Source organism: Anopheles arabiensis, chromosome 2 (assembly GCF_016920715.1).
Source record: "Anopheles arabiensis isolate DONGOLA chromosome 2, AaraD3, whole genome shotgun sequence".
Lineage (NCBI taxonomy): Eukaryota > Metazoa > Arthropoda > Insecta > Diptera > Culicidae > Anopheles > Anopheles arabiensis.
Window position 1 is genome coordinate 71,426,096 of NC_053517.1, and position 11,995 is coordinate 71,438,090.

At 44.0% G+C, this 11,995-nt stretch overlaps 3 protein-coding genes across 4 annotated transcripts; 2 read left to right on the forward strand and 1 right to left on the reverse strand.

Moving 5' to 3' along the window:
* Positions 1-569: 569 nt before the first annotated feature.
* LOC120897195 (N-acetylgalactosamine kinase-like) lies at positions 570-3,031 on the forward strand. The gene is made up of 7 exons (XM_040301868.1): positions 570-1,050; positions 1,160-1,327; positions 1,387-1,594; positions 1,662-1,927; positions 1,987-2,243; positions 2,305-2,497; positions 2,571-3,031. The coding sequence occupies exons 1-7, from the start codon at positions 914-916 to the stop codon at positions 2,773-2,775; spliced, it is 1,434 nt and encodes a 477-aa protein (XP_040157802.1). The 5' UTR covers positions 570-913; the 3' UTR covers positions 2,776-3,031.
* A 1,988-nt stretch (positions 3,032-5,019) lies between these two features.
* On the reverse strand, positions 5,020-7,487 carry LOC120896951 (N-acetylgalactosamine kinase-like). Its single transcript, XM_040301490.1, has 7 exons — positions 6,987-7,487; positions 6,709-6,876; positions 6,442-6,649; positions 6,109-6,374; positions 5,793-6,049; positions 5,539-5,731; positions 5,020-5,465 (listed from the first exon to the last, which is right to left on the reverse strand). The coding sequence occupies exons 1-7, from the start codon at positions 7,121-7,123 to the stop codon at positions 5,261-5,263; spliced, it is 1,434 nt and encodes a 477-aa protein (XP_040157424.1). The 5' UTR covers positions 7,124-7,487; the 3' UTR covers positions 5,020-5,260.
* A 1,472-nt stretch (positions 7,488-8,959) lies between these two features.
* Positions 8,960-11,835, forward strand: LOC120902110 (RNA polymerase II-associated protein 3). 2 transcript variants are annotated; one of them, XM_040310621.1, is made up of 6 exons: positions 8,960-9,175; positions 9,301-9,400; positions 9,476-10,875; positions 10,939-11,100; positions 11,188-11,380; positions 11,469-11,835. In XM_040310621.1, the coding sequence occupies exons 1-6, from the start codon at positions 9,038-9,040 to the stop codon at positions 11,555-11,557; spliced, it is 2,082 nt and encodes a 693-aa protein (XP_040166555.1). In that variant the 5' UTR covers positions 8,960-9,037; the 3' UTR covers positions 11,558-11,835. The 2 variants fall into 2 exon arrangements, with proteins under 2 accessions (XP_040166555.1, XP_040166562.1); XM_040310628.1 differs by having other exon boundaries at positions 9,304-9,400.
* Positions 11,836-11,995: the final 160 nt, after the last annotated feature.

Here is an 11,995-nt window from a genome sequence, read left to right on the forward strand (position 1 = left end):
AAAAATTAAACCATAAAAAACACATACACACAAACTCAAGCTTATCAGGTCCATTTCCTAAAGAAATAAAATTGTTGTTAGCTTTGCGTATGTAGATAATGTAGGTGATTATGAAGAGCCCGTCGGAAGTAATATTATCTAGTTAAAGGGGAGGGTATGTAAATCATGACTCAATACGACATTTATCAAGCAAAAATATATAAAAAGTAAAATTTATCGATTATTCCACTTTTTACATAAGCCATTTAAATCGACCGATTGGTACCTTAAACTGGCAAGTGACCAGCAATATCTTCGACAGACGTCTGTTAACTGCAAACCATTATCAAATTGCCATGCAATTTTTTAAATTACGTGCGATTTCCGTTGATAAGTTGTATCACAACCCAATAAAAATAACAACGCACAATCTCCCTGTGCTCATACCACGCTTCAATTGTGCTCTAATTCTTTGGCTTGATCACTCCCTTCGCACACACACACCCATAATCGCGTACAGCTGGCAGGCATACCATATGATAACGCTCTCATAACTACGTGTCAGTTCAGCTTGCTTTGGCCCTACTCCAGAGCACAGTCGTACGCATCCGAGGCAGCAGCAAGGTACAACTCCTACCGGAGCTCCCGAGCGTCGGTCATTGTGCGGGTAAACAAGCCGAGAAACAGCTGACGTGATACAGTGAGGTGCAGTGAGCCGCTTCCGCCGACGCAGCTTACATTTACACCGGCCGGTACTTTACGCAAAACCCGTTTGCACTTGTCGCGCGTTTGCGGAAAGTGCGAGCATTGTTTTGTTTACATCTCGCAGCGCCCTCGATTGCTTGGCCCTGTGCGTGCGTGTTGAAGTGGTGTTAGTGAGCTCGAACAGCGCGCTGTGTGGTTGATTGCTTGGTGGTTCGTGCACGTGCTAGCAATGGCCAACGATCGAAGCGACCTCTGCGTGCAAGTACTCGAAGCGGCGCCCGACTGCAGGCGGCTGTCCCGGGTGTTGGAATGTTTTTCCACCGAATTTGCTCGCCGCCCTAGCTTCGTTGTGCGGTGCAGTGGAAGGTAGTGAAAATGGCCACAATTTCTCGATGTAGAATCTTAATTTTTTGCAGGATTCTTTTGTGCAACAGGATAGTATTCATAAGAAATACTTTGATCTTTGTATCCACAGGGTGAATATTATCGGTGAGCATGTCGACTACTGTGGGTATCCCGTGTTTCCGATGGCGATCGAGCAGACGATCTTGCTGGCAGTTGCTCCATCGGACGACAACCTCCTGCATATTAAAAATGCTGACAACAGCTTCAAGTCGTACAAGTGCAATGTGCTCACCTTTAGGTAATCGCTAACCCACCCATCCAATAACAGACAAATTAAACGTGTACTTCCTTTCCCAGCATCGATGTTCCGAGCGTTGGCGGGCCTAACTGGTATCAGTACGTACTGTGTGGCGTGAAAGGCATACTAGACAACAGCACCATACAGCACGACCCAGCCCGTGGCATGATGATCATGCTTTCCGGCAACATTCCACCAGCGTCCGGTCTATCCAGCTCGAGTGCGATCGTGAGTGCTACGGTTCTAGCCACAGCATACATGCACAATGTAAGACAAAGCGCAGTATCGAGTAACGAACTTTTAACCAACTAAAAGCCACTTAACTTTTTCGCAGGCCACATTGAACAAGCAAACACTTGCCACCATTTCGGCCGAGTGTGAAAAGTTCATCGGTACGCAAGGAGGTGGCATGGACCAGGCCATTGCATACCTAGCGCAGGAAGGATGCGCCCAGTTGATCGAGTGGAATCCGTTGCGAGCCACACCGATTCAGCTGCCAGCGAATGCGGTGTTTGTAATTGCCAATAGTCTATCCGAGGCAAACAAGGCGGCCACGTCCGACTTTAACCAGCGGGTTGTGGAGTGTAGACTTGCCAGCAGGTACTGTGGAACCATTTCTGACCGCAAGGTATCGCTTTCTAACTAGTGCGGTCTTACAGATTGTTGGCGAAGCAGATGAAGCTGAACTGGCGTGAGCTAAATCGTTTCGCTGATCTGCAGAAGGCGCTTGCCTATTCGCTAGAGCAGATGGATGCGCTGGTGCAGGCCAACTTGAGCCTGAATGTGTACACCAGGACCGATCTGCTAAAGCTGCTGGAAGTAACCGAAGAGGACTTTACGGACAATCTGTTAACGCCAAACACGCGCAACTCGCAAACTTTCAAGCTAAAGCAGCGAGCGTTACATGTGTTCCAAGGTAATTACCAACCCCAGTACTTTGCAATATTGCAGAAATAACATATGAATTGTGCTTACAGAGGCTCTACGCGTGCAGCAATTTATAGAAACGGCAAAGTCCACGCCGGAGGACTGCATTTCGCGTATGAAAGCTCTGATGAAGCAGTCGCACGAATCGTTGCGCACGCTGTACGAATGCTCTCACGAAAATCTGGATCAGATCGTTACCATTTCCGATCGGCTGGGCGTCGGAACACGTCTCACTGGAGCTGGGTCAGTTTGGGCATGCATTCAGTATTGAGGAAATGTCATACTCTAACGCTATACTTTCCGCTTTCTTTTGTAGGTGGGGTGGATGCACTGTGGCACTGTGCGACGGTGTAGAGGAAAGCAAGCGATTTGTCGAAACGCTAAAAGTGGAGTTTTACGCCAACATTCCTAAGGCACAGGCAAGCGATATTGGCAGTCTGTGCTTTACCACCAGCCCGCAAAGAGGAGCGGAAATATATTTGATCGAAAAGCAACTAAACAACATTCTTCCTACGCCATAGTTGTTGTCAGAGGTTCTTGTAATATTCGACACACCTTCGGATTTCGTTTTGGTTGGTGAACAGGTTTAGTATGGAGAATGTTTTTTAAGTGCCTTTTTAAACAATTTAGTTCACAAATTTTTATTCCTAATTACAAACACATTGTTTAATTAGTATGATTTACATGATAGAAACCTAGTAGATGTAGTAGCTATTTTTAATAAGTGAAACAATTACAAAACTAACATATATCAAAATGTTAAGGTAAATGAATGAATAATAAATAAATTACGAAAAGGTGAATTAAATATGTTTATTTAAATTTTCAACCACCTACAAGAAGTGAAAAATACGGAAGAATTTACCTGAACATACTTTTGTTATTTCTCTGTCAAATCTTATTTGCAACATAATAACCTTGTTTGAAACATAATTCCTGTTTTTATTTACAATCAATGCTTCATATTTGTTGCCCCTCTTTCTTTCGGCGCAGCGTTTGGCAAACTGATATCGATCTGAAATACACGTGTACAAATCAGATATCTTTCCAATAGATACAGATTTCTGTCCAAGTCAATACAGTGGAAACTCACATAGCCAATTTAATCCGTTTCAGTGACTAACTTGTTGTGCGAAAAGCCACTATTTTTTACAACTTGAAAGACATACAAAATATTTATTTTTACAGCTAAAAGATGATTTTATTATCAATTTAAAAATGCAGTGGAATCTTACTAAATCCATCAAACAATTAAACATATCTCAAGAAAGCATTTTTAGTTAGTCGTTGTAAATTTAAATATTTGAAAGGAATATTTGTAGAGCTATTAGATTTGCTCATTATACAAATAACATTCAAAGATTATGAGAGTGACAGCTGTATTGTTGTTCAACTGTTTTTTTTATATGTATATAACAAAAATATTACATAAAATATTGACTAAATTATTTGATTGTTCAATTTTCAAGTCAGGGTTTCCAAGTCACTTCCTAATGTGCACACAATTGTTCACCGTCTCCAAGATGTTTTTCAACAGCTGTCAAAAGGTGTATTTGTTTCATAATGAAATTTCAGTTTTTACACATGATTCCAACTCAATCCAGCTTGAGACGTGTTGAAAATTATGTGAAATAATTGAAATATTATTGTGATGCAAATGGAAATTTTGACAGCTGTTGAAAAACTTCTCACAAACAATGGAAAAAAATTGTTGACATTGGAAATTGACTCGGAAAACCCTGTGTAACCCAGAGTTAACGAACAATGTGGGTCATTGAACTCTCTTGATTGTCGACACATAAATCCTAGCGTTTTGTTTGCTTTGTCTAAAAAATCAATATATCAACATTAAACCTGCTAGGAATCTAGTTTGCGGTCCAGGGTCCCTAAATCCCTAACCGTATTGCACCTTGGTGTCCCTGATACGCTATAATGATAGCTTATCGGACTAGCTATTCTAACTAGATCAGTTTGGGATGGTGGTAGTTGCGCAAAGTACAGTAGCGCATCCTACATGGCTCTAAACACTTAGTACCCGAGCGTACTAAGTAGTGCAAACGGCAGACATGTGGAACGCAGTAGTATAGGATCTTGTTTGATCCTCAATTCAATTTTTGTTTCGATTAGGATTACGTAATTAAACTTAGTATGCACCACACAGAAACTAAGACGATAATTAGTGTCAGGGATAGGTTGACCGACCTGAACGCGGTAGTAGAGGATCGCATTCGATCCAAGTAAAATTTAATTTTTGACTCGCCCTGTTAAGAATATTTTTTATATGTGTAATTGTTTGATGGATAAAGTACACGTTGCCAAATCACCCCTTTCCTAACCGAAATTATATAATCTTCGAAAGTTCACTGATCAGCCAATGGATCTCCCCAGCAGCTGACACCAGTAAGCAAAAAGGCATAGTCAAACCTAGCTGTCGCTGTGAAGCGCAAATGTTTGCTAAAGGGATCTGGAGTATGCGAGGTCCCACTGTATTATTGGAGAGATTATCGATTACTGCTCGTCTATACTGTGGATCCTGCCACCAGCTACCTTCACGGCTGGTCGGCGCGACGGAGAAGAGTGCCAAATAAAAATTGCAGCAAGTGATTTATCTATTATGCCTTTAATGACCCTTCATTAAAATACAGGAAATTGTTTTACTCGGTAAGAAAAGACACAATCGTCTTCAATGCGACTTTTCCCAAATGAAACGCTTACGATTGTATTTTTTCGTTAACACGAATAATAAACCAAAATAATTAGGTTGCAAACGTTAATTTTTATTGCATTCGTTTTTTGTAGCTGTTTATGAACAATAGCTATTACATCTACTAGGTTTCTATCATGTAAATCATACTAATTAAACAATGTGTTTGTAATTAGGAATAAAAATTTGTGAACTAAATTGTTTAAAAAGCCACTTAAAAAACGTTCTCCATTCTAAACCTGTTCACTAATCAAAACGAAATCCGAAAATGCGTCGAACATTACAAGAACCGCTGACAACAACTATGGCGTAGGAAGAATGTTGTTTTGTTGCTTTTCGATCAAATATATCTCCGCTCCTCTTTGCGGGCTGGTGGTGAAGCACAGACTGCCAATATCGCTTGCCTGTGCCTTAGGAATGTTGGCGTAAAACTCCGCTTTTAGCGTTTCGACAAATCGCTTGCTTTCCTCTACACCGTCGCACAGTGCCACAGTGCATCCACCCCACCTACAAATGAAAGCGGAAAGTATAGCGTTAGAGTATGACATTTCCTCAATACTGAATGCATGCCCAAACTGACCCAGCTCCAGTGAGACGTGTTCCGACGCCCAGCCGATCGGAAATGGTAACGATCTGATCCAGATTTTCGTGAGAGCATTCGTACAGCGTGCGCAACGATTCGTGCGACTGCTTCATCAGAGCTTTCATACGCGAAATGCAGTCCTCCGGCGTGGACTTTGCCGTTTCTATAAATTGCTGCACGCGTAGAGCCTCTGTAAGCACAATTCATATGTTATTTCTGCAATATTGCAATGTACTGGGGTTGGTAATTACCTTGGAACACATGTAACGCTCGCTGCTTTAGCTTGAAAGTTTGCGAGTTGCGCGTGTTTGGCGTTAACAGATTGTCCGTAAAGTCCTCTTCGGTTACTTCCAGCAGCTTTAGCAGATCGGTCCTGGTGTACACATTCAGGCTCAAGTTGGCCTGCACCAGCGCATCCATCTGCTCTAGCGAATAGGCAAGCGCCTTCTGCAGATCAGCGAAACGATTTAGCTCACGCCAGTTCAGCTTCATCTGCTTCGCCAACAATCTGTAAGACCGCACTAGTTAGAAAGCGATACCTTGCGGTCAGAAATGGTTCCACAGTACCTGCTGGCAAGTCTACACTCCACAACCCGCTGGTTAAAGTCGGACGTGGCCGCCTTGTTTGCCTCGGATAGACTATTGGCAATTACAAACACCGCATTCGCTGGCAGCTGAATCGGTGTGGCTCGCAGCGGATTCCACTCGATCAACTGGGCGCATCCTTCCTGCGCTAGGTATGCAATGGCCTGGTCCATGCCACCTCCTTGCGTACCGATGAACTTTTCACACTCGGCCGAAATGGTGGCAAGTGTTTGCTTGTTCAATGTGGCCTGCGAAAAAGTTAAGTGGCTTTTAGTTGGTTAAAAGTTCGTTACTCGATACTGCGCTTTGTCTTACATTGTGCATGTATGCTGTGGCTAGAACCGTAGCACTCACGATCGCACTCGAGCTGGATAGACCGGACGCTGGTGGAATGTTGCCGGAAAGCATGATCATCATGCCACGGGCTGGGTCGTGCTGTATGGTGCTGTTGTCTAGTATGCCTTTCACGCCACACAGTACGTACTGATACCAGTTAGGCCCGCCAACGCTCGGAACATCGATGCTGGGAAAGGAAGTACACGTTTAATTTGTCTGTTATTGGATGGGTGGGTTAGCGATTACCTAAAGGTGAGCACATTGCACTTGTACGACTTGAAGCTGTTGTCAGCATTTTTAATATGCAGGAGGTTGTCGTCCGATGGAGCAACTGCCAGCAAGATCGTCTGCTCAATCGCCATCGGAAACACGGGATACCCACAGTAGTCGACATGCTCACCGATAATATTCACCCTGTGGATACAAAGATCAAAGTATTTCTTATGAATACTATCCTGTTGCACAAAAAGAATCCTGCAAAAAATTAAGATTCTACATCGAGAAATTGTGGCCATTTTCACTACCTTCCACTGCACCGCACAACGAAGCTAGGGCGGCGAGCAAATTCGGTGGAAAAACATTCCAACACCCGGGACAGCCGCCTGCAGTCGGTCGCCGCTTCGAGTACTTGCACGCAGAGGTCGCTCCGATCGTTGGCCATTGCTAGCACGTGCACGAACCACCAAGCAATCAACCACACAGCGCGCTGTTCGAGCTCACTAACACCACTTCAACACGCACGCACAGGGCCAAGCAATCGAGGGCGCTGCGAGATGTAAACAAAACAATGCTCGCACTTTCCGCAAACGCGCGACAAGTGCAAACGGGTTTTGCGTAAAGTACCGGCCGGCGTAAATGTAAGCTGCGTCGGCGGAAGCGGCTCACTGCACCTCACTGTATCACGTCAGCTGTTTCTCGGCTTGTTTACCCGCACAATGACCGACGCTCGGGAGCTCCGGGAGGAGTTGTACCTTGCTGCTGCCTCGGATGCGTACGACTGTGCTCTGGAGTACGGCCAAAGCAAGCTGAACTGACACGTAGTTATGAGAGCGTTATCATATGGTATACTTGCCAGCTGTACGCGATTATGGGTGTATTGGTGTATGCGAACTGTAGAATTGGGACCCCCTTTAGCATGTTATTTGCAGATTAGTTTAACGTTTGAATTGCAAGATAAAGTGAATTGCAATCAAATCACGATAACAGCAAATGGAGTAATTTTGCACAAGCGCATTACTTAATACAGTGGCCCCTATTTGGTTGAACTTCTATTGTCTGGCAACTATTGCTTTGTGCTTTGTAGTTGTCACGATTTTCCATACAAAAAATCCAATATGTTCCTTAATTTTTCTTGAACCGGGTTATCCACACAAACGTATGATTTTTAATTGAAGTGTCAGTCCACTATTGAGCGTCCAATTAAAAAGCATGTCAACTTAAAATTGTTCAACTGATGAATTCCGATATATTCCGATAATTGGGGATAAAATTCGATAAAATAGGTACTAAAAAAGTTATGTTAAGCATTTCACATAAATCGTAAAAAATACGCATTCGTGAAGCGCGTTGTCGTTGGCTCCTTACCCAAGCGCCACAGAATAAGCTTAAACGACTGGAAAATTGAATATCCATAGAAAAAATTAAAGCTCCACAGCTTCATTGGTTTGATCAATAGATGGCGTATTAAAACTGATTATTATTTGCTATCCTTTTCTTGCAATGTGTTTCGGCAAGTTTCATCTTATCATGACCTATATAGCCTTCTAACTTTCCGAGCAAAATCTATATGAATGGTCGTGTGGTCAGATACGTGGGTATCAACACCAACCACCATTACTCAAATCTCACTTGCTTCAGTGCTGGTGATTATCGTTGGAGTTTAGTATTTAAATAATCGTATCGCCGTTTTAGTTCTAGCGATGCATAACTTCAATGCGAAACCATACAACAGTACAGAGGGAATGAGAAAGCTCTCCAAGCGAGGAAGCTCCCACTGGTTGGGTATCCCACAAACAGAAGTCAGCTTCAGCGTTTTTTGCTATTTTAGAATGCATGAGTCGTTTGCCGTCTGCTAAACGAAGTCTTTCTATATTCCGTTTAGGTTGAGAGCATGAGTCATTTAGAACCCGTTTAGTGGTCGTTTAGTGGATTTGTGGCACTTGGGAGTCCGGCAATCTTCATGAGAATGGATTTTTTACAAGTAATTTTTGAATTTTTGCGTTTATCGATACGTATTATGATTGGATCCAAACGCCTATTTTTATAGCGATGCTGAAACTGGCCGAAATCGATTCCGACAAAATCCTCATTTTTACCATCACTACTCTGCACAGCAAAGTTATTTTCGAGTAATTGTTACTCTGCCTGGTTTTCTGTTGAAAAAATAACGACCAGTTCATAATTCAAAAGAATGCTGGCAAAACGTCTATCCCGTTTATACCAGCACGAATCGCTTGACAACCCAACCCGCCCGGACTCTACTGTGTTTGATGTCTCCATAAACAAAGATTGCAAAAGTGTACATCGTTTCCAGCAACCAGGCGCAGTGCGATTTTTGTGAAATTCTGCTGCTAAAATGGACACCATAGAATCCCAACTGGCGGTGCGAAACAAATGCGAACAGATGCAGAAATCTATTAAAGAGCTGTACGAATGGGAAGAGCAAATGAAAAGCGCCAACACCGCTAAAGTGCAGCCAGCTGATAATAGTGAGGTTAGTTAATGGAACTGCAAGCAGGTTTTTTTGTTGTTGTTAAGTCATATTTATCAATTAAAATGTTAGTACACAGTTTGTCAGCGTCGCTTTAATGATTTTTCTGTTGTATTTCTTTCGCACAGAAGAAAGCTCTACCCCCGGTGCGAAGCGACGTGAAGGCAATGAGCAAATTTTCCGAGGACGTTGCGTCGCTGGAAAAACAAGATGAAGCGGAGAGCGAATGTATGTAATTAGGGATGAATATGTAATTCATTTTAAGCGTGTGTTTTAAACCATCTCTTGAATGTGACTTTACAGCAGCGAAGAAAAAAATGATGGCCGATGCGGAAATTCTGAAGGAGAGGGGTAATAAGCAGTGCAAGCTTGGCAACTACCAGGAAGCCATTGAGCTCTACACGCAGGCCATCGACACGTACGGCGATAATGCGGCCTACTACAGCAACCGTGCGCTGTGTTATATGAATATGGATCTTTTTGACGAGTGTCTGGCCGACTGTAGCACCTCGATCGAAAAGGATCCCAAATACGTTAAGGCGTACTACCGCCGGATGCAGGCTTACGAGCGGTTGGGTGAGAGCGAAAAGGCGGCTGCCGAATGCCGACAAATACTGCAATTGTCGCAGGATGAAAGTGAGCTGAACGCGACCAAGCGAGATTTAGCCAGAATAGAGAAGCGCCTCAGCGATGCCAACAGTCAGAAGGGAGCTTCCTCGCCGGGCAAGGAAAAGCCACCAAAGGGGGCCAAGATGGATCCAATGCTGGCATTGGTGAAGCAGGAAGCGGACAAGTACAAGGAGCTGGGCAACAAGCATCTCGCTCGCAAAGACTTTGAAAAGGCGGAACGAAGCTACAGCAAAGCAATCTCCCTGTTTGGCGACGAGGCCATTTACTATACGAATCGCAGTCTCTGCTACTGGAATCTGAAAGATTACGACAAATGTTTGGCCGACTGCAACAAGGCAATACAGCTGGACGAAAGCTACTTCCGGCCGTACTACCGCCGCATGCAGGTGCGTGAACTTCGCGGCGCTTACCAGAGTGCGGTCGAAGACTGTCGTAAGTTTATCGAGCTCACCAAGGACGATAAACAGAAGCAGACGGCCGAGAAGGACCTGCAGCGGCTGGAGAGGCTGGTCAAGAGCGAGCAACCCGCCAAACAGGCGTTCGTTTGGAGTGAAATCAAGAAAAATGCCAAACTGATCAAGTTCATTCAGAAGCCACCGCACCTTCGATCGAAAAAGCCACTCACCCGGATACCCATCAAGGACGTCATTCCGTGTCCGATTGCGATTGATAGTCGGGTTCTTCCTCCCCCTTCGCAGCGCAAAAGCATCCCGGATGCTGCGATCGATAAAATGTTCAACAACAACACGGGCGAACGGTTGGTCGAACCAAAAGAGGAGATCAACCTCGAGCATCTGTTTCCGGCACATTCGAACAAACTGCGCAACCTGTTCTCTCCCCCAACCACACCGACCGAACAGAGAAAACCAATTACTGCACCAGCAGCACCGGCAGCAGCGGTCGTATCACCTCCAAACAAAACCACCCCTCCCGTGCCCGTAGCAACAGCGGTAACAAAGGAGGCTACAAATGCGAACTCGAAAGCAAAAGAGGGCAAATCGGCAAGCACAGCTCAACCGGCACAGTCAACGCAAAATAAAATAGAAAAGAATAAGATCAACCAAGGAAATCAGGTGAGTATTGAACTATCCTAATACCATTACAAACGCAACGTTTGACCTTCTAAATATTTGCAGGATACAAACGAAAAACGCCCCAAAAAGGTTGCTACTTCTGATGATGCTGCACAACCATCACCGATGCGCCCCACAACCATTCCCGGAGCTCCCAAGTCAAGCGCACAGTTTTACACCACATGGAGCGGGCTGGACGAGGATCTGCGATATCAGTACTTAAAGGTAACGGAATGCAACGTGTGAAATGCGTAGCGGTGAGAGAACGTCTTACCACGGTCCAATGTGTCCTTCCCCTTTTCCCTCTTACAGTCACTGAGTGGCAAGCCGATGAACACACTGCTCGGTGCTAGCTTGTCCAACGAAATGCTTAGCGAACTGTTACACATCCTACATAAACGCTTCATTCCTGATCGCGCAGAGGTGAGCCACGTGTTGAAGGAGATCGTGCAAAATGAATCGATCGGCATACTGTCGCTGATGATGAACAAAACGGATCGAGACGGTAAGCGTAGCGCCGCACTGGGCTTTGGGCATTCGAGCCTCTGTCGTTCTGGTGTATTCTAGTTTCCTTTTTTTCTTTTATCATGCAGCTGTGGCAGCATTGCTCAAGTATATGGAAGCAAATAATAGTGCAACGAAGGAGGACTTGGACCGCATCCGGCACAAACTGATCTCATGAAATAGAACGTAAACGATACCACAGTAAAGCTAATACCAGGTACAATGAAGGATGTTTAATGGAATTATAATGGAATATTGAATTAAATTCAACTGAATTGAGAAAGAAACACAATATCGTCGTCTAGTTTGCTATTATCCTACCCGCAAGCTGGTGGCCTGCGTGCGTGTTCACCAAAATCCATTTCAAATATATAACCACATACATCATGTAATTAGTCGGCATTAAGGTTACTACTAAAGCAAATAAATTGATTTTAATGTTGAAGTATTAGCACACTCTTATCAGCGTAATAAAAAAGTACGGAAAAGAACTATAATCTGGATACGATTGTTGTTTGAGAAAAAAAATCTAGCGATGTTAAGCATCAACGGAATACATGGGTTTTCAGATGCTCTGTACTATATGAATGGTCGTGTGGTCAGATACATTCAGATG